This window comes from Notechis scutatus, chromosome 1, assembly GCF_049901735.1.
Source record: "Notechis scutatus isolate UNSWTSFEM ecotype Mainland chromosome 1, rNotScu1.2, whole genome shotgun sequence".
Lineage (NCBI taxonomy): Eukaryota > Metazoa > Chordata > Lepidosauria > Squamata > Elapidae > Notechis > Notechis scutatus.
Genome location: NC_142009.1, coordinates 319,984,194 through 320,004,364, shown reverse-complemented (window position 1 = coordinate 320,004,364; position 20,171 = coordinate 319,984,194). Strand labels below are relative to the sequence as shown.

Here is a 20,171-nt window from a genome sequence, read left to right as displayed (position 1 = left end):
GGTACCAATAACAAAACACTTTCCCAGGACTGCAGATTAAAATCCTTAATCAGATTGACTTTACCTGTGCCAAGTATCATAACCACTAAGTTAAAGCAGCAGTTCTGTTCTTAGAATATCTTGTGATGTCAGATTGGTTTCTGGTCTGCTTCTCTCTTAATCTTTAAATTTCTAAATTATGTTTTAATTTAATACTTAATTTTACTTTTTGTTATTTTTGCTCATTATAACCTGTGTTGGGAAAACATACTTATTTTTTAAATAGTCTTATATCTATCCTGTTATATAGATCAGGGAAATGCAGTTTGTAGTATTCCATATGTTGCCACATTCCAGTTGCCATTAGGCTGAACTATTATAAGTTATAGTTCTGTAATATCTGAAGAGCCAATCCCCCTCCTTAAAATATTCCAGGAAAGAAAAGTTAGCATAACCTGATTTGGACTAACAAATACTAAAAACACTTCTGCTTGATAGAATTAGGTAGGAGCTCAAATAAAAATCTTCCATGCTCTTCTCCTTAAAGATTAATGATCAGACATTATTGCCAATGGTATTGTTTTTCCAGGATTATTTTATGCAAATTATTTCATGCAACCTTGTGTCTTTTCCAGTGTGTACTAGCCTCAATTTTACCAACAAGCCTCAGCGGACCTTTTGTAGCCCACCTGAGCATACTTCTCCTCTCTTGGGCTGTCATACTAGCCAAGGAACATTCATTCTTCCATCCTACCCATTTTCATCACCCAGGCAGAGTCCAAAGCACACCTCTCCACCAACAGATTCACTTAAGAAATCACAAGATCATGCTGTTAATTTTTCTAATTCCTGGCCTCTTAAGAGCTTTGAAGGGCTTCCAAAACCTACACATCAGAAGAAGTTTTCCAGCACAATATCAGGAGAGGAAGCAGGTAACATCCTTAGTAATAATCTGCTGTTTCCAATAATGTGCACATGAAATTACCATCCAATATCAGTTTTATCTTATTTTTCTTTGTAACAGACAAAAAGTCTGATACTAGACTAATTTAATTTTGATACACTAAACATTTTTTTAGCTTGCAACCAATTTATAAAACTTTGTACAAAAGAAACCATGAACAGTTATATATTGTTGTTCTAGTCTACCGAATTTTCTTTAAAGTTGTCTTGAACTGCTTTTAAGAGAAGTACTGGTCTCAGGATTTAACACATTTCATGGGAACTGAACTTAAAAACTGGTAAGCATTTGTTTCAAGGAGCATGCTTAAAGAGACTCTTCCACTTATGCCTAGGGATAATCGTCATTATCATTGTTAGCCATTCAGTCATGTCCGATTGTCAGCCACTCTCTGCGTTAGCATTTTCCTTGCCCCTCTATCTCACACCACCTCCTTCAGATCTGCCATGCGCATCCCAGTGTCGTCTTTTTATACTGTCCAGCCAGTGGATACTAGGGTAGACCCTTCTCCTTTTTCCACTGATTGCTCCCAGCATGATTGACTTTTTGAGTGAGTCAGCTCTAGTGACATGACCAAAGTATAAACAGCCTCTGTTTGGCAATTTTGGTTTCAAGTGATATTTTTGGTGTGGTTCAGTCTAGGTCTAGGACATCTTTCCTTGTAATTTTTGCAGTCCATGGGACTGCAGCACCACAGTTGAAAGGCATCTACCTTTCTACTATCTGCCTTTTTCAGAGTTCATTTTTGCAGCCATAAGCAACAAAGGGAAAATTATTGCATTAACTAATCTGCTTTTGGTTGTGAGGCTGATATCTTTATTCTTCCAGATGTTATTCACGCCAGACATTGCAGTTCTTCCAAGTGCTATAGGCCTTCTTGTCTCAGGGCTGCAGTCATCACTTTGGTCGATTTTAGAGCCCAAGAAGATGAATTCCTTTACTTTTCCGACTATCTCATTGTCTATCTTCAGTCTGACCTGAGTCTGTGTTCTCTACAGTTGTCATTATCTTTGTTTTCTTGATGTTAACGCACCGTCCAAAATTTCTCACTTTCATCTTTGACTCTCAGAATTAACCACTCCTGTTCCTCCTTGCTTTCTATGAGTAATGATGTATCATCTGAATATCAGAGGTTGTTGGTATTCCTACCACTGATTTTAACCCCAATGGTAGATTCCTCCAAATATGAATTTATCATAACTATTTCTGTGTACATGTTGAATAGTGTAAGTGACGATGCAACTTTGCCAAGTGCATTTTTCAATCCTGAACTATTTTGTGTCTGCATTCCATATTCCATTCTTACAGTGGCTACCTGGTCAGAACACAATGACTGAATGAGCTGGATGTGGTGTGGTGATATTCCCAGTGCTTTGAGGCAGGTTCCAGAGCAAAAACAAATTAATTGAAAACTTTAGAAGCTGTTGCAGATAATGCAATATCCGTCCAGTTATCCCATTCTGTACTAATCAGTAAGTGCTTCTATTAGGACAACAGCAGCACATTGCTAACATGCCCTATATAATCTTTTCATACAGAGGTGAAACCTCAAGATACTCCTCCTATTCAGCTGAAACCTGCCTTTGTGAGGACCCCAGCTTCAAGGAGAGGCCTAAGTGGAACAAAGCCAGTGCCTCCAATCCCTAGGGGGGTTAGCCCCTTGGCTGATAAAACAGAAATCAGTTCAATGGGACAAAAGAACGGGGAGCCAGAAGACATGTGGCTAAATGAAAGGGATAAGAAATTGGCCATTGATCTTTCAGAGTTAAACATCAATGAAAGAGAACTTGATGAGGAAGAGGTAGGAGTACTGATTAATAATAAATTTGCCTGCTCTTTTTATTCTCATGGACTTCTTATGTGGTATAATTACATGGTTAACATGATATATTTGCCCTTTATTTATTTTATTGCATTTATTAAATTTATATGCCATCCATCACATTATTGAGTGACTCGATGGGTAATTTATACCTTTTTATCTTTTACAGTCATAGTTAGAAAGTCATGTTATAGATGATTTTGGAGTTCTTGCTTACCTTCTGCTGTAGTACTATTAACTCAAGGTGAATGCTGCAGTGAAAGTGTTTATTAAAAATATATATATTACCATATAGCAGAAGAACATCAAGAGGAATTGAACCTTATTACCAAATAATTGTGCTATTCATTCAAATGTCCTACAATGAAGAAGTAATAGACATTGTCTGGATTTATGCTTTTCTTTACAGCATGGATTATGTGTTGTTCCTTGTCTTTAGATGCATAGTTCTCTTCGGTCTCTTCGTAATAGTGCAGCTAAGAAGAGAGCAAAGTTGAACGGCAGTACTTCTGATCTTGAAAGCCCTGATTCTGTGTTGAAGCTTGATCTAACTTCAGAGTCACCTTCCTGCTTGTCATCTCCAAGTACTAGTTCTTACAGTGAAAGTGGAGTTTATAGTCTTGAGTCTGTAACGTCTCCACTGTCTACAGCCCCCCAAGGATTAAGAACAATGTGAGTTTTATTCAAAAGTTAAGAATGAATGAATATATATATATATATATATATATATATATATATATATATATATATATATATATATATATATATATATATATATATATATATATATATATATATTTGTTTTCGTAGATTTTCACAGGTGCAGGTATGTAAATCTAGGTATGTTCGGGTCTTTTCTCGTGTAAGATTAAGAGTATCTTGGCGACGTTTCGGCAAGGTCCCGCTCGCCATCCTCAGGCTGGTGCTTTCGGCTTCGTACCAGTGCAAGCAGTGTGTGATCGGAGCTGCCGTCTCTCTATATATACTGGTGGGGGGGGGCTGGTGTGCTGGGCTTGGCTGCGCTGCTGCCTCTTGATTGGTTGATGGAGTTGATGTTGGTATAATGGGCTGTGTGATGGCCTTGTGAGTTTTGTTGTGGAGATATCCTGGATCTTGTGCTGTAATCTCCTGGGTCATTTGTTTTGTAGTGATCTTTTTTCCATTAGCCTCTCGTGTTTTAATGGCTTGGGTAATGGGTTGTGTGAAGGGCTTGCGAGTTCTTTTGTTGTGGTATCCTGGGTCCTGTGTTGTAATCTCCTGGGTCGTTTGTGTTTTGATCTCTTTTCCATTAGCCTCCTGTGTAGTAATGGCTTGGGTAATGGGTTGTGTGATGACCTTGTGAGATTTATTGCTGTGGTATCATTGGTCTTGTGCTGTGATATCAAGGATACCACAGCAATAAATCTCACAAGGTCATCACACAACCCATTACCCAATCCGTTACTACATAGGAGGCTAATGGAAAAGAGATAAAAACACAAACGACCCAGGAGATTACAACGCAGGACCCAGGATACCACAGCAAAAGAACTCGCAAGGCCATCACACAACCCATTACCCAAGCCGTTAAAACACAGGAGGCTAATGGAAAAAAGATCACTACAAAACAAACGACCCAGGAGCAAGATCCAGGATATCTCCACAACAAAACTCACAAGGCCATCACACAGCCCATTATACCAACATCAACTCCATCAACCAATCAAGAGGCAGCAGCGCAGCTAGCCAGCCCAGCACACCAGCCCCCACCACCAGTATATAGAGAGAGACGGCAGCTCCAATCACACACTGCTTGCACTGGCACGAAGCCGAAAGCACCAGCCTGAGGATGGCGAGTGGGACCTCGCCGAAACGTCGCCAAGATACTCTTAATCTTACACGGGAAAAGACCCGAACATACCTAGACCTACATAGATAGATAGATAGATAGATAGATAGATAGATAGATAGATAGATAGATAGATAGATAGATAGATAGATAGATGATAGATAGATAGATAGATAGATAGATAGATAGATCGATAGATAGATAGATAGATAGATAGATAGATAGATAGATAGATAGATAGATGATAGATGATAGATAGATAGAGATAGAGATAGAGATAGAGATATATATTTAACTTTGGGGAAAAGATTGTGCTTGATCATTGTTTCCACTAAGCTACCTTAGTGTTGTTTAGCTACCTGAATTTGATTTTCAACCAAGCAGTCAATTACTTATAAAGGACTGATGATCTGGAAGTGTTCTTACACTATTTAGATCAGAGGAACACAGTGCTAAGTCCTCTTAGTCACCTCTGGGCCAATTTGTGTGTAGCCCTCAGAGATATTTATTAAGAAATTATAGTAGCTTCTGAGTAAATAATTGACAGGGTGGGAATTAACAGAATTTAATTTTAATTAAACACAATTCATATTTTAAAAAGTAATGTTTTATCTTGGCTACACTTGCTACTTTTGGAGTATATGCACTGGTCTTAAAGAACTGTATGTTGGATTTGGAATAATGTAAAACAGCTCAAAATTTTTAACTACCTGCAACTGAGATAGCTGAAGCTTTACTTGTCAATGTCATTAATTGTTGGTGAAGCATAGCTATTTACCCCATATCTGAGGAAGATGATTAATTCAGCTAAGTTTGCATACCTTAATCAACAGCAACTTTTTCAGAATTTCATATAATGATATTTTCAACCTTACCTGGGTATACAAAGCAGGTAATCTGACACTTAGTTATGGTAATTGAATTTTGAATTTTGAAGATAAGAATACTGTAATACACAGTTAGGTATTTTAATATGCTAATTATGTATCTGTGGCAACTTCCCATTCCTCCCATTTACACAACAGGGGAGGGGAACATTCCTGACAACATATTTATGCAACTGCTGTAGCTTTATGACTGAATAATAAGTATAAAACTCATTGTCCTAGTCCCGTTGAATCTTGTAAAGAATCACTTTTTTCACTTTGTTGAATTTCTAATTGGAAGTACTTCTTTCAACTTATCATTTTGATGCCAGCTACATTTAGTGTTTTTTGAAAAAGTAATTAAATTTTTCTTGTGCACACAAGATAATTTGTTCAGAATAATTTGATAGTCAGCATTGGAGTGTCTGTACAAAGTTGATCTATGTTAATCTTAAATATTTTTCTGTTTTAATAGATCAGATATCTTTTCTCTACCTGGAAGTACTTCCCGCCCTACAAAGCTCTCGCCTGCACGGAATCGAAGCTCTATCATTGTGGAGCAGAATCTCAGTGCAGGTATGGTATTGAGAAGAGGAGAAAATATTAGATTTAGTAAAATAAAGACATTTTAGTTGTTTGTAATACACCATATCATTCTAGTATATTCAACATGTGTACGTATATGCATTTATATGTATAAATGCATATATAGACACATACCCAGGCATATATTTATATTTTACTGTTTTACTATATTTTACTGTACATGTACTCGAGTACATTAATGTCAAGTTTAATTTATCAATGTGATCCTTTCCCCAGACAAATTCATCTCTATAATACAAAGCATGTGGGTGTGGGTGTGGGTCTGGGTGCATTTGTGCATAGACTACAAATATAAGATTGTATCTGATGGGTAAAATGTGTGTGAAATAATTCTACAGGTGCGATATTAGGCATTTTCTACTGACCTTTACTTATCCTTCAGGAACAAGGTTTCATGAAAAACCAACTTCCTATGTAAGTGTTAGTGGCCATCATCTGAGCTGTGGAAATGGATCAGGAGATTATGAAGATAATAAACAGAAAGTTTTGTCTCCTGCCAGTCTGAAAGGGCAGAGCAAAGAGTATCAAATGCACTGTAAATCCACAAAAGGTAAATACCCTAATTATGAATGTCACAGTATTGGTAGAAGAATTGAGAGGAGAATATGGAGCACTAACTTAATGACCTGCTGCTTACATTTCTGGATAGAGCCATATCTGCCTAACTTCTTTCTACTCCTTTTCTTCACTTTCTGTAATTACTTCATGCCATAGTTCAGGAGCAGCAGAATCTAGCTTTCTGTTTTAAAATTAAGGTGCAGTTAGCTTCAGAGTATGGAGGAAAGAATCACACAAATTAGAGTTATGCTGTTTGCAGGCAGTAGTATTTATTGATAATCCAGAGCTTCCTATGGTAAAATTATTAAAATAACTTGTTGTTTTTAAAGACTTTACTAGAACTGGATAGTTGCAGTTGACTATGTTATCAAATCACTTTTTCCTATGCAGTTTCAATAATAATCTCTCAATTTTGCACTTTGGAAACTTCAGTTGTTAATTACTGAAGGAGCATTTTACCTAAATCATTATATATCTATCATTATATGTAATTTATATTCAGCAAGAATAATTTTGTTTAGTACAGAAAATATTAATTCTTTTTTTTCCATTTCTCTGGCATATAAACAATTGTTAGCTGCTCAGTTCTTTAGAGAATGATTTTTTTCAGTAGGCTCATATCAAGAAATCTTACTGTAAAAAGCTCAAAGTTCAAAACATAATTCTGGTGTTATAATTTTTTAAAGGATTTACAGGACCTTCTTCAAGTTTACATCATTTGAATAGTCTAGAATACATTTCACCGAGTGCCTTGTCTGAAGACTCTGTAGTTATTGTTGGAAAAGGTATTTCAAACAATTACATTTACATTTATTATATCTTTGATTATCCTGCCTTTCAGTGAACATGATCAGAATGCAGTTAAAGGAAAACATTAAATATAACCAAAATAGAACAGTGATTCTTATATGCCTTTGATGAAGTGTGCTATATTTGTGGATAAGCAATTAGGAATTAAACGTTTAAAAATCTGTTTTGTGTCTTTGAGCCTTACTGGTTAGTGCACAATATGCATTCAGCACTCTGCTTGCTGAAGACCAAATACACTGCTCAAAAAAATAAAGGGAACACTTAAACAACACAATGTAACTCCAAGTCAATCACACTTCTCTGAAATCAAACTGTCCACTTAGGTAGCAACACTGATTGACAATCAATTTCACATGCTGTTGTGCAAATGGAATAGACAACAGGTGGAAAGCATAGGCAGTTAGCAAGACATCCCCAATAAAAGAGTGGTTCTGCAGGTGATGACCACAGACCACTTCTCAGTTCCTATGCTTTCTGGCTGATGGTTTGGTCACTTTTGAATGCTGATGGTGCTTTCACTCTAGTGGTAGCATGAGACGGAGTCTATAAGCCACACAAGTGGCTCAGGTAGTGCAGCTCATCCAGGATGGCACATCAATGCGAGCTGTGGCAAGAAGGTTTGCTGTGTCTGTCAGTGTAGTGTCCAGAGCATGGAGGCGCTACCAGGAGACAGGCCAGTACATCAGGAGACATGGAGGAGGCTGTAGGAAGGCAACAACCCAGCATCAGGACCGCTACCTCCGCCTTTGTGCAAGGAGGGACAGGAGGAGCACTGCCAGAGCCCTGCAAAATGATCTCCAGTGGGCCACAAATGTGCATGTGGCTGCTCAAATGGTCAGAAACAGACTCCATAAGGGTGGTATGAGGGCCCAACGTCCACAGGTGGGGGTTGTGGTTACAGCCCAACACCGTGCAGGACGTTTGGCATTTGCCAGAGAACACCAAGATTGGCGGATTCGCCACTGGCGCCCTGTGCTCTTCACAGATGAAAGCAGGTTCACACTGAGCACATGTGACAGACGTGACAGGGTCTGGAGAACGTTCTGCTGCCTGCAACATCCTCCAGCATGACCGGTTTGGCAGTGGGTCAGTAATGGTGTGGGGTGGCATTTCTTTAGGGGGCCACACAGCCCTCCATGTGCTTGCCAGAGGTAGCCTGACTGCCATTAGGTACCGAGATGAGATCCTCAGACCCCTTGTGAGACCATATGCTGGTGCGGTTGGCCCTGGGTTCCTCCTAATGCAAGATAATGTTGACCTCATGTGGCTGGAGTGTGTCAGCAGTTCCTGCAAGACGAAGGCATTGATGCTATGGACTGGCCCACCCATTCCCCAGACCTGAATCCAATTGAGCACATCTGGGACATCAGGTCTCGCTCCATCCACCAACGCCACGTTGCACCACAGACTGTCCAGGAGTTGGGGGATGCTTTAGTCCAGGTGTGGGAGGAGATCCCTCAGGAGACCATCCGCCACCTCATCGGGAGCATGCCTAGGCGTTGTAGGGAGGTCATACAGGCATGTGGAGGCCACACACACTACTGAGCCTCATTTTGACTTGTTTTAAGAACATTACATCAAAGTTGGATCAGCCTGTAGTGTTTTTTAACACTTGAATTTTGAGTGAAACTCCAAATCCAGACCTCCATGGGTTGCTAAATTTGATTTCCATTGATAATTTTTGTGTGATTTTGTTGTCAGCACATTCAACTATGTAATGAACAAAGTATTTAATAAGAATATTTCATTCATTCAGATCTAGGATGCTTTATTTTTGTGTTCCCCTTATTTTTTTGAACAATGTATTTAAAAAGGACATTTAAAAAAAAAAAGACAAAGGACTTGTACACATTGAAGAGACATGGAACTGTTACTTTTTGGTTATTTCGGTTCCAAAAACTATTACCTTTTAAAACTACATTTTAATTAGATTCCTTGCCTACAGATATGGAACAGTATTAAGCTTTGATATTAGTCATGCGGGCCACTTGACCACAGAAAATGTCTTTGGACAACACTGGCCAAGAAACGGAGACGAGCACCTTGTCCTAGGATTGGTCATAACTGGACAAGCAAACCTTTACTTTTACTTTTCTTTTTCTTTTTTGATAATCCAATGAATTATGCATTTCAGGAATGTTTGAAAGCCCCTCTTCACTTCCTACGTATGGTCAGTCCATAATATTCTCCATGGAGAATGGAGATGCACCTTCATTCAAACCAAAAATGGAATCACTTTCTGGCATCTATGGGAGAGCAGTCCAGCAGCAGAGTTCTGCACCTTGCTTAGATGTGGAAAATGAAAGAGATGTAAGAATGGACATTCCATCATTTAAGAAAGAGGGGCAGTCAAGTCGCATAATGTTTTTTCGGATTTTATAATATAGTATACCTATAGAAATTGGGGGCTACATGTGGATGTGTTTCCAAGTATGTCATATAATTATCAAACATGTATCTTCAGGATATCAGATATTAATCAAATGAGAAAGCAGAAATGTACAATTTGACATGCCAGCCATTAATTTTATCTCACTTTGGTGTGCATGACCATATGATACATATGTGTATCATAATGGGATTTTGAGTGAATTGCATATCGTTCCTGATGTTTGCTATAGCACATTGACAAATGCATATTTTTTGTGTGTTTTCTTCTGAGGGAGTTCAGCAAATAAACAAATGCAAACTGTTCATTTTTATTTTTACTCATTTTTATTACATTCTTATATTTAGGATTACAGTATTTTTAATATAGCTTACTATTGTTACTTTGTAACAATAGGAAAAAAAACAATTGTTCAGTCACTGTTGTGTCTGACTCTTCATGACCCCATGGACCATAGCATGCCCTGACCTCCACTGTTTGTCCAAATTCATATTCATTATGTCAATAACACTATCTAATCATCTCATCCTCTGCCATCCCCTTTTTCCATTTGCCTTCAATCTTTAGATAAACATTATTATTTGAAAACAAATTTTTAAAATCTTTCTCACAGGACAGTTGATGGGTATTTTATTTAGTCTCACATATTAAATCATCATTTTATCCTTACTCCATTTAGTTTCCTAAGAATTCTTGGTTTGGGCTCCCCTCATTTCCATTTCATTCTAACTGTATATATACTACCAAAGGTTCTTCTGCATTTATAATAATTGAAATATCTGAAATCTATGTGGTTGCCAATAGTCGCCACTGCCTTGAAGGCACATAATCAGTTTTTATTATATATTGCAGTTGAGAGTATCCGGGTGAAATATTGGCATGGGTTTGCATCTTGTGTCTCAAAAGGAAAAGAAATGTTGACACTATTATTTTTTGTTTGAGTGTTACATTTATTCATCCCATACTGAATGTATTTTACTTTCTGTTGTAGATGAAAGTTGCCTTATCCAAGTCTGCCCGAGAAAAAATGAGACAGAAGAAGAGAGAGGAGAAGGAGCACCAGCAAATTAGAGATCTGGGGAAAACGGAATCCAACCCTTGGGAATTGCTCAAGATCAGTGAATCAGAAAAGATGACAACCGACAGCAGTAATCCATTATTTCCTTCATGGTTCTTTAATATGGTTACCAAAATGACTGCCATCTTAGGTTATGTAGCACGCACACAAGGTGTATTCCTGATTTCCTTTTAAGTGCTACTTCCTAGTTTTGAGGATGATTTTGTTAAGTGCTGCTGCAGGCAAATAAACATACCATAAGGAATTACAGTTTGAAAAGAAATTATCTAACAGCATGGCTGTTAGATATAAATCCGATTGTTCCTTTATCCAGATAGTTGTTGTTTGCATTAATCAGTTTTATCTGTAACCTTACAAGATAATTTGTAATAATTTTCTAATACCTAGTAGAAAATGTTGCTTTCTGTACTTGAACATTTACGAGAGCATTATGGAAATATTCTAAAACGGCCTTTGTTTGTTCCTTTGTCCTTAAGGAAATGTTGCTTTCAGTCCTTTGTTGAAAAGAACATCAAGTATTAAAAAAGCACAGCCTTTGATCTTGCTAGACTCAGGTAATCATTTTATTTATTTATTGAATATTTCTCTCTTCTCTTTTTAAAATACAGCATTAACAAAAACAACATTTTCTAATTGTCATTAAACACTAGACCGAATAATATAAATAAAGATTTGTGCCTTCATCATGTTAGGAGCCAACGATCTACTGAAAAGTATGTTTTTTAAAGACCAGCCTGCCTTCTAGTCCACATCTCTTTTATTTCTTATAGAAGTGGGATCTTAAACAGATCCTCTCTAGATTTCTAAGCAGGACAATAGTAGTAAAGCCCAATCTGTAATATATAATGTATATATTAGCCAATATAGGAACCTTGTTTCCTTAATCACCCAATATACTGTTTGCCCCAATCCTGAAGGCTTCTGGAGCGGTATTGAAAAACTGTATTTTTTCCCTGGATGTTTGGATTGGGAAAAACGGATTCCCCAACATATGAACTATAGTACACTTTACTTCTGATTGCTGTGTTATTGTCGTAGTCCATTTTTAACAGTATGTCCTGTTTGGGGTTTTTTTTGTTTGTTTGATGAGCTATTCTATGCCACCCAGAGTCACGTCTGAATTGGGCGGCCATATAAGCATAATAAATAAATAAATGGCTTATTCACATCACAGAGTTAGGTCACTTTTGCATAATCAAATGGATGAAGTTACAGGTGAAGACTCTCCAGGTCCACAGATGCCGTTTAAGGATCGGATGTTATCTGTCACGCACAGTTCCGAAATCATGGAACCCTCAGATTTGAGACCCTTCCCCAAGCCTGAATTTGCTCTTTTGGAAGCCTTGCAGTACCTTGCTGATAACGATTGGTATGTTTCTCAGTCTCTATCTTTTCTTTTCTTTTTACATTATCTTCATCTTTGGGCTGAAACAGAAAAAAATCCTGTTGGACATAATTAAATAAAAAGCAATTGCCACAGTATTTTACTCTTAATGTAAAATATTATTATTTTTTACTGGTGATTTTAGTTATTTTTTTAGAAGTGTGATTAAAAATGCGTAAGTTGAAAATTTTTCATGAATCTGAGCTGTTTTGTCTATTCTGTGCAATATACATATTTCATCCTTTGTTTCAACATAGGGAGAAGAAAATTGAGGGCCTCAATTCAATTAGGTGCCTTTCTGCTTATCACTCTGATGCTCTAACTGCAAAGCTGCATGAAACCAGTTTGGCTGTTGTGCAAGAAGTAAGTTTTCCTCCCATTTCTTCAGATTTCATTGCGGGAGGAACTAAATGACAAGATGTTATTAGTTGCTTTTTTTTTGGTAATTTGTACTTTTTTTTACTTTAAATGTTTTCCTTATTCATGAAGTTTGCTGCTTCCATAACTTAATAGTCTTAATACCTATGGCCTCAACTTTTAATGTTTCCCAATATATTAACTGTGACTCAAGGCCTCCAAAGCATCTAACAAAAAGAGCATGCAAAAAATATATATCAATATCCAAAAAATAAATAAATTCATTTTTGCTTGGCTGTATCTTCATTTTAGTGAAGACATTAGTTAGAAAATGGTTCATAAAGTAAATTTTCTTGTAGCATTTCTGGCTACAAAATTATCTAGGTTTTCGTTTTCTGATTTATCATATTTTCTACTAAATCTATACCTTAAAGCTAAACCTTGTGTGCATATACAGGTAACTCTTGAATTCCATGTTATGACATTGCTGAACAAATGGTGGGCTCCACACCATGCTGTTCACACAACTTCACACCCTCTTTGCTTGAGTTGTGGGAAGTTGGCAGGAAGCTGCCTTATCTAACTACTATGAAATTTGATTAATGACAGCAACTAGGATCACAGAGATTGCTAAGCAATGCGTTCATGCTTTACAACTCCATTGCTTAGTGACAGAAATTCCAGTTGCTATCATAAATCAAGGGCTACCTATACAGGTAATCCTCACTTAAATTCATTCAGCAAGTGTTTGAAATTACAACAGCACTGAATGAAAGTGCAGTGCCCTGACAGTCACATGACTGTGATCTGGATGCTTGGCAACTGATTCATATTTAGGGCTGTGATCATTTGGTCACCATGTACTTCCCTGCTGGCTTCCCCGTAAAGACAATGGTTGCAAGTCACTGCCACCTACCCAAAGGAAACCCTCTGGTTTTTGGGGACTGGCTGATACACGTCCCTTCCAAAATCCAAACAGGAAATACTTCCTGGATTTCTGGAGGGACTTTTTCAGCCAGTTTCTTGAGAGCAAAAGTGCTGCTTGGTGGAGAGATTTTCTATCAATCTGTTAAGCAGCACCTTTGCCATCGAGGAGGATGGGTGAAAAGAGGGTTTTTCTAATTTCTGGGGGACTGGTTCTAAATGCCCAATGCCGCAAACACTTCATGCCAATCATGCCAACACCTCAAATTAATCATTCCCTTCTGTGCTTGGAGGGGAGGGGAACTCCAGCACCACGCTGGAGAAGATCTTGGATCATGAAGATCTGAGTTCTTTTCTCCAGCCCAGAACTGAACTTCCCTTCTGAGCAGGGAGAAAAGCTGCCTCTCCCACTTCCCCTGGGCAGGCAGCTCTTTTGTTCCATCTGCTTAATGACTTGCTCAGTTGCTTAATGATTGCAATGAGGAGAGCTGAAATAGCCATGTGGACACCTCATTTAACAATCTCAACAATTAATGACCTAAACTCTGGACTTAACTGTGGTTGTAAGTCAAGGACTACCTGTATCTAAGCCCTGTTAAGCATAGTGCTTATCTGCTAGAACAGAGAAAAGCCTTTCGATTCAAGTATTCTTATGCTACAATGATCACCAAAACTGGTGTGGGAAATCTAAAGACATGAATGGAGTTAATACCTTTCTGTTCATATTATCCAGTAAGAATTGATGTAAACCCCTGGATATTTTTTTTCTTTTCTTTTCTTTTCTTTTCTTTTCTTTTCTTTTCTTTTCTTTTTTTCTGGGATGACAGTTAGAACAACATTTTGAAAACTTTAATACCATTTCTTGATATCTGGTATTTAAGAGCTCATTATAGTATTCTAAAGTTTGTCAGATAATACAGTTTCCTTTTTTAAATTATAGGGAACATTTGCTTATTTTCACAGCAGTGAGTTTGCCATTTTCATAATAGTGGCACATTGGGTTCATATTTTTCTAAAGTTATCCTGCAAAAAAAAAAAAAAAAAATCCTAGCCAATCACTTGCATCTCAGGCGGCCTTTTCAGATAATTGACTTTTTGTCTGTGTGTGCCAATGGTACATCAATTTACAGTTGCTGACCCACTTCAGCACTCATTCCTCTTACAGACTGTAAATTCCAAGAGGACAGCCATGTTTGTAGTAGGATATTAAACAACTAATGCCAACACAGTTACTGAAAGTATAACCATTTCTTGGCAAGTGCCTTCTTTATTAGGTCTAGAAGATGGGAGTTAAACCTGGTTAATCCAGCTTAATGTGTAATATGTTATATTGTTGCATTTATTGTGATATTCCATATACCATGCTTGCATACACATATAATTTTATGTATTGTAACTTGATGGGGGGGTAGGGTGGGGGGAATTCAAAATCAGCAATAGTGTTTTGCCAACTGTTGCTAATTCAGGTTTTTCTTTTTGTAGGTGAAAAATTTACGTTCTGTTGTTTCCCGAGCTGCAGTTGTTTGTTTAGGAGATTTATTCAACTATTTGAAAAAGAGCATGGATCAAGAACTAGATAATACAGTTAAAGTCCTTTTGCATAAGGCTGGGGAATCAAACATCTTCATTAGGGAGGACGTGGACAAAGCACTGAAAGCTATGGTTAATAGTGTGACTCCTGCACGTGCTCTTTCTTCTCTGATCAATGGAGGTCAAAGGTAGAATTTTGAATTATGATTTTTCAGTGGCTTTCTTGACTCTGCTTAAAATAAAATAGAACTGTCAAGCAAATCTAATCATTATCAGAAGTCAGCTCAGCCTATTACAGTTCTGATGTTTCTTCTATGAGAATTTTCTTTTCCTTTATACATAGATATGAGAGATAAAATGAGAAAAATTGAAAAGTAGAATGTGGTTTTATGTGCTTTTAGTGAGTGTACAGACCATATTTTATCTCTAGAATGAGACATTGAGAAATGTATGAATGGGAAAAAGAAAGTGTACATTTCTTGATTTGGAGAAAGCATATTGTAAAGTGAATCTGTTCAAATTATGGAACATTGTGCATTTCTATTGGGTTGAGACAAGGTTGCTGAACATGGTTACAGCAATATATCATGGAAGTAATGCATGCATGAAAATAATGAATTAGTGGATAATTCAACAAATAAGTTAAGGATGTGTGATAATAGTTTAAAATACTTCAGGTTAAATGTATAAAGACACTTGATAATGAAGATAATAATGTGGTTGTGAATATGAATGTGTATTTACTTTTGCTTACAAGTGATATTTTATTGTCTGAAAACATGAAAGATATGCAGTGAGCGGTGGATTGCATGATTTATGTAGCAAAGACCAAGATAGCTATGTTTAATAGGGAAAATGGAATGAGTATAAGCTGTAGATAAATTGTGAAAAAATTGAGCAATTAGATGAATGTATGTACCTTGTTAGAATATTTTGTAAATAGGAATATAGGAAAATAACAGTTCCGCCTCTTTTTCTTGTCCACAATATGTATAGGCTAGAAACCACTCTCATTAGATGAGAGCAATGATTTCCACCTATCTTTATTTTTAGTGAAAAGCTGATTTGGTTTTTGTGTCATTCCTTGTGACTACATAAGAAGTTACTCTTGTATGATATACTCAAGAAGTGTATGAGGTAAAACAAGAAGAAATAGGGTCAAGAATGAGAGTGCTGGATGAATGAGAAAAAACAGTAAAAGTAATTGAACAGTATCTACCCTGTTTCTCCAACAATACAGCCTCCCCCAATAGGAAGTCCCAGCATGTTTTATAGGAATGAAATGAAATTAAGCCCCTCCCCCAAATTAAGGCCTATATTAAAACATGCGAAATGGGGGGGAATGGTGGGGGGGCTTGCCGTTAGGAAGTACTTTTGTTGCACACCCAGATATGGTGCTGCCTGCGTTGACCCCGATACGAAATGCCCCACCAATGCCGAGGTCAACATCCAAGCCGTCGCCGCCGGCCCGCCCGAAGATGCAAGGGGGGGGGGGGAATTAAGTCACCCCCAAAAAAGACAGCCTAGCCATTTTTTCGGGGCTCAAAAAAAAAATAAGACCGGGCCTTATTATATGAGAAACACGGTAAAAAGTTATGGTGAAGCATTTTTTTTTATCATATACTATAGATCAGAAGTGTCAAATTCACAACCTGTGGGCTGGATACGTCATGCACTGGCTACGCCCAACCCTGTTTTAGCAAAGGGGGGGAAAGTTGCGATACGTCACATGGTGGCATGACGCTGCGAGTTTGACACCTCTGCTATAGATGGATAGAATTGAATAGCTCTTGAAAAGGAGAGAAAAATGTATGAAGTGGTGTACAGACATGATACAACCGAAGACGGAAAGGTAGAATGGATGGTTCAGGAGTAAACTAGATTTGCCTGTATTTTTTTTTCTTATGTCTTTAATAAACTATTTTTATTCCATTCTTGCACTGCATGTGAGCTGGTTTAAGTAATCCATTTTGGAAGCCACAGTGGAAAGACAAGACATAAGCAAACAATGGCTGTCCAAGAAAATATTTAAGCATGCTTATTAGCAAGAGTTCTATTGTTATTTCTTCTCTTTTATTTAAAACATTTCCTTAGCTTTAATGACCAAAAAAACCCTTGTCTAGTTTCCTTTTGCTGCCGCACACCTGCATTTTAATCTGGAATTGTGTTGTTTGGAGCGGGTCTACTACATAAGGGGCCTTGCATTGCTACTAGCCAAATGCATTAAATTTAGCTCCAGATATCTGGAATTTTATGCCTTTGTTATCTTGATTCAGTTATAACATGCATAAAAATTTTAAAAAGGTCTTTCAGCATCACTGTTGAATAAATAATAATCATGTATTATTCTAAACTGTATATGCTTTTTTAATTCTTACCAGCCACTTAAATACAGCAGTAAGAAGATGCACTGCCCAACATTTGTCAGATGTTGTAGAGCACATGGGACCAGGACGTATATTGTCCGGAATTAAGGATATAACTGACAAGATTTTGTCTGCTGTGGCCAAATTTGTCCAAGATGGTTCACAAGAAACAAGGTGAGCAGATGCAGAGTGAAGGGAAAATGCTGAATGGCATGATTTTTTAAAATAAACAAGGACATGAACATGTTTTAGACTCTGTTTTGTATGAAAGCTTAAGTTTCTGTCTTAATTCTTAAATATCAAGTTGGAAGGACAAATCAAAGAAAAACTAAGAATCCCAAATGGCGTTTTCAGGTATGAAAATTTATCCCATACAGGAAAACACTGATTTAAGTTTCTGTAGTTTCTTACTGACTTAGATTTTTATAAAAGGTGGCTTTTTGTTTCTCCATTCTGGATGTCTCATTTATGGGATATTTTACATAAGAAAAGGAAAAATGAAAAGTTTGTAGACAAAAGCTGAGAAATTGCAAAATACTGATGTGAGGAAAAATGTAAAAAAATGAAAAGTTGTTGCATATTTGGTTTTTAGCCCATCACATTAAAGAATTAAGTCCTTCTGCTTAAGCTGTTACTTTTATGGGAAAAATGATGTCTTCAGATATTTTTTATGGAACTAAAATATAAATTCCTACATCTGATACTACTATGTGTGTTCACAGATTTGTTTGCAGATTATTATTTCACAAACTAGTAAATAGTGACATATGTCCATTGATTTCCAAGTATGCAAGAATGGTAGGAAGATAGAGAATTACATATCACTCACATTTGGTTAGTATGTAGATTTATATTTCTTTTTCTACTGTAGATGTTCCAGATTTTTGCTTTCTGGCATCTCCAGAAAGCAGAAATCTGGAATATCTAGAAAAAACAAATTATCCAAAGTTTGTATGATTGTATTCTAAAGAAAGTACATTTAGTATGAAGGATGAAGTTGTACTCTAAGACGCAAAATTTGCCAGACTCAGAAAAGCTCAGTCAATATGATTTCCTTCCCTTTCTTTTTATTGCATTGCTATTTTGATTAATTTCATGAATATATGTATTAATAAAACTGATTTTGTGATGCTTATAGATATTATGGGCGAAAGATGCTTTTCACTTTGATGACGCACACGGACTTTGATAAAATGCTTGAAAAGCATGTGCTGCCAAAGGACTTGCCTTATGTTAAAGAGACAGTCAGCAATTTGCGTCAGAAGGTATGTTGAAAAACACTCCAAAATAAGATTGAATAAAAATAAGACATAAATTCCTATTTATCTGGGGAGTGATAATGAACTGAACATGCTGCTATATGGCTTGGATAAATTTACAATAACATTTATGTTTTAAAAGTGTAGTATTTTACATATCATTATATCTCTCTGCCTTTTGATTTTATTTAAAATTATTTTCCAGTTCCTCTTTAGCAGATGTATGCTATTGCATTTCAATGGGAAACTTTTCTCAAGTAATGTCTTTTGCAATCCCTGATTGTTGGTTATGCTTTTGTTATTTAATTAGAATCTGTTAATCTTTGAGATCTATTAAGGCTGAACACCTATTTCATAGCGCTTGGATTTCAATTTGAAAATAAGTTTTGTCTTGGAACTTCATCAAATCATTTGCTTTAGCACAGAGCAAACATTAAATGTTTTCATTAAGCCTATTTTTATCAGAAGCATGTAAACTGTTTTTACGAGAACTTTTTTCATTTATTGTTTTACATTTTACATTTTCTCTGTTCCTCTACTTTCTCCTGTGTTTACGTATTTACAAGTGTTTGAAGTTTTTTGAGACAAAAACCCATATTTTATAAATGAGTCCTTCTTTCTTGATATTATTGTATTAGAGACAAATGAAGATATGAGGCAATATAAAGATAATTGAAATAAACATTTTTATTCTTGTTACATAATTTCAGGGACTTGGGGAGATGCCAATAGTTACACCCTCAGCCAAAGGAAGGCGTTCTCATACTGGCAACATAGACAATTCAAGATCAAACATGTCACGTGAAGTACTTAGTGCTAGTGACAGGTATGGTTGTGCCCTCCTGCTTCAAAGATTCCATCAAAATAGCATCTTTCAGATGTTGCAAATCTAAAAGAAAATAATGTTTATCTGAAAAAAATTATACAGTTGCTGTATGTAAACAGGGATGACAGTTTTTCTTGTTATAAATGGAAAATTGAACATGGAGTATGTTGTAAACTAGGTATAGAAAAATTGGAACAAAAGAAAATACCAAATTAACATTCCAGAACTTTCTTCTTATGTGTATGATATGATTGTTTATTTTTAATAACTAAATTGTCATGTTTTATGCATTTTGTTTGTGAGAAGTCAAAAAGTTAAATAATATTTTCCTTATGTTAGTACTTGACAAGTTTTTTAAAAATGGTTTGTCACTGTTGACACTCTATAAAAGCAAAGCTTGTAGCTAAGTAAAATCCAAGGTATATAATTATTTTTAAAGTAGCAGTTTTCTATAGTAGATGGTTTTTCATTTAATGGAATTGCTTGTGATTTCACCATAATCACTATTTGATCTAAAGGATATAAATATTTTCCAGATCAGTGAAAAATTGTTCAGTTCAGACTGTATAAACCTAGAACTGGATTTGTAATTGATAATTTCTGAGTCCCTCTTTCTCACTTAATTTTT

At 36.5% G+C, this 20,171-nt stretch overlaps 1 protein-coding gene across 7 annotated transcripts in view; it reads left to right on the top strand.

The window, feature by feature from the left end:
• Nucleotides 1–20,171, top strand: part of TOGARAM1 (TOG array regulator of axonemal microtubules 1) — a 32,697-nt gene that overhangs the window by 6,432 nt on the left and 6,094 nt on the right. For 2 of the 7 annotated variants that reach the window (XM_087952474.1, XM_087952473.1), the window contains 14 exons: nt 2,479–2,741; nt 3,202–3,434; nt 5,932–6,032; nt 6,445–6,612; nt 7,307–7,405; nt 9,565–9,740; nt 10,811–10,967; nt 11,374–11,451; nt 12,107–12,266; nt 12,539–12,644; nt 15,045–15,280; nt 17,474–17,632; nt 18,597–18,723; nt 19,428–19,543. In XM_087952474.1, coding sequence (XP_087808600.1) covers nt 2,479–2,741; nt 3,202–3,434; nt 5,932–6,032; nt 6,445–6,612; nt 7,307–7,405; nt 9,565–9,740; nt 10,811–10,967; nt 11,374–11,451; nt 12,107–12,266; nt 12,539–12,644; nt 15,045–15,280; nt 17,474–17,632; nt 18,597–18,723; nt 19,428–19,543 — 2,179 coding nt within the window. Of the gene's footprint in view, nt 1–614; nt 912–2,478; nt 2,742–3,201; nt 3,435–5,931; nt 6,033–6,444; nt 6,613–7,306; nt 7,406–9,564; nt 9,741–10,810; nt 10,968–11,373; nt 11,452–12,106; nt 12,267–12,538; nt 12,645–15,044; nt 15,281–17,473; nt 17,633–18,596; nt 18,724–19,427; nt 19,544–20,171 lie in introns of all 7 variants that reach the window. The other 5 variants (XM_026670884.2, XM_087952472.1, XM_026670886.2 and 2 more) reach the window with 5 other exon arrangements.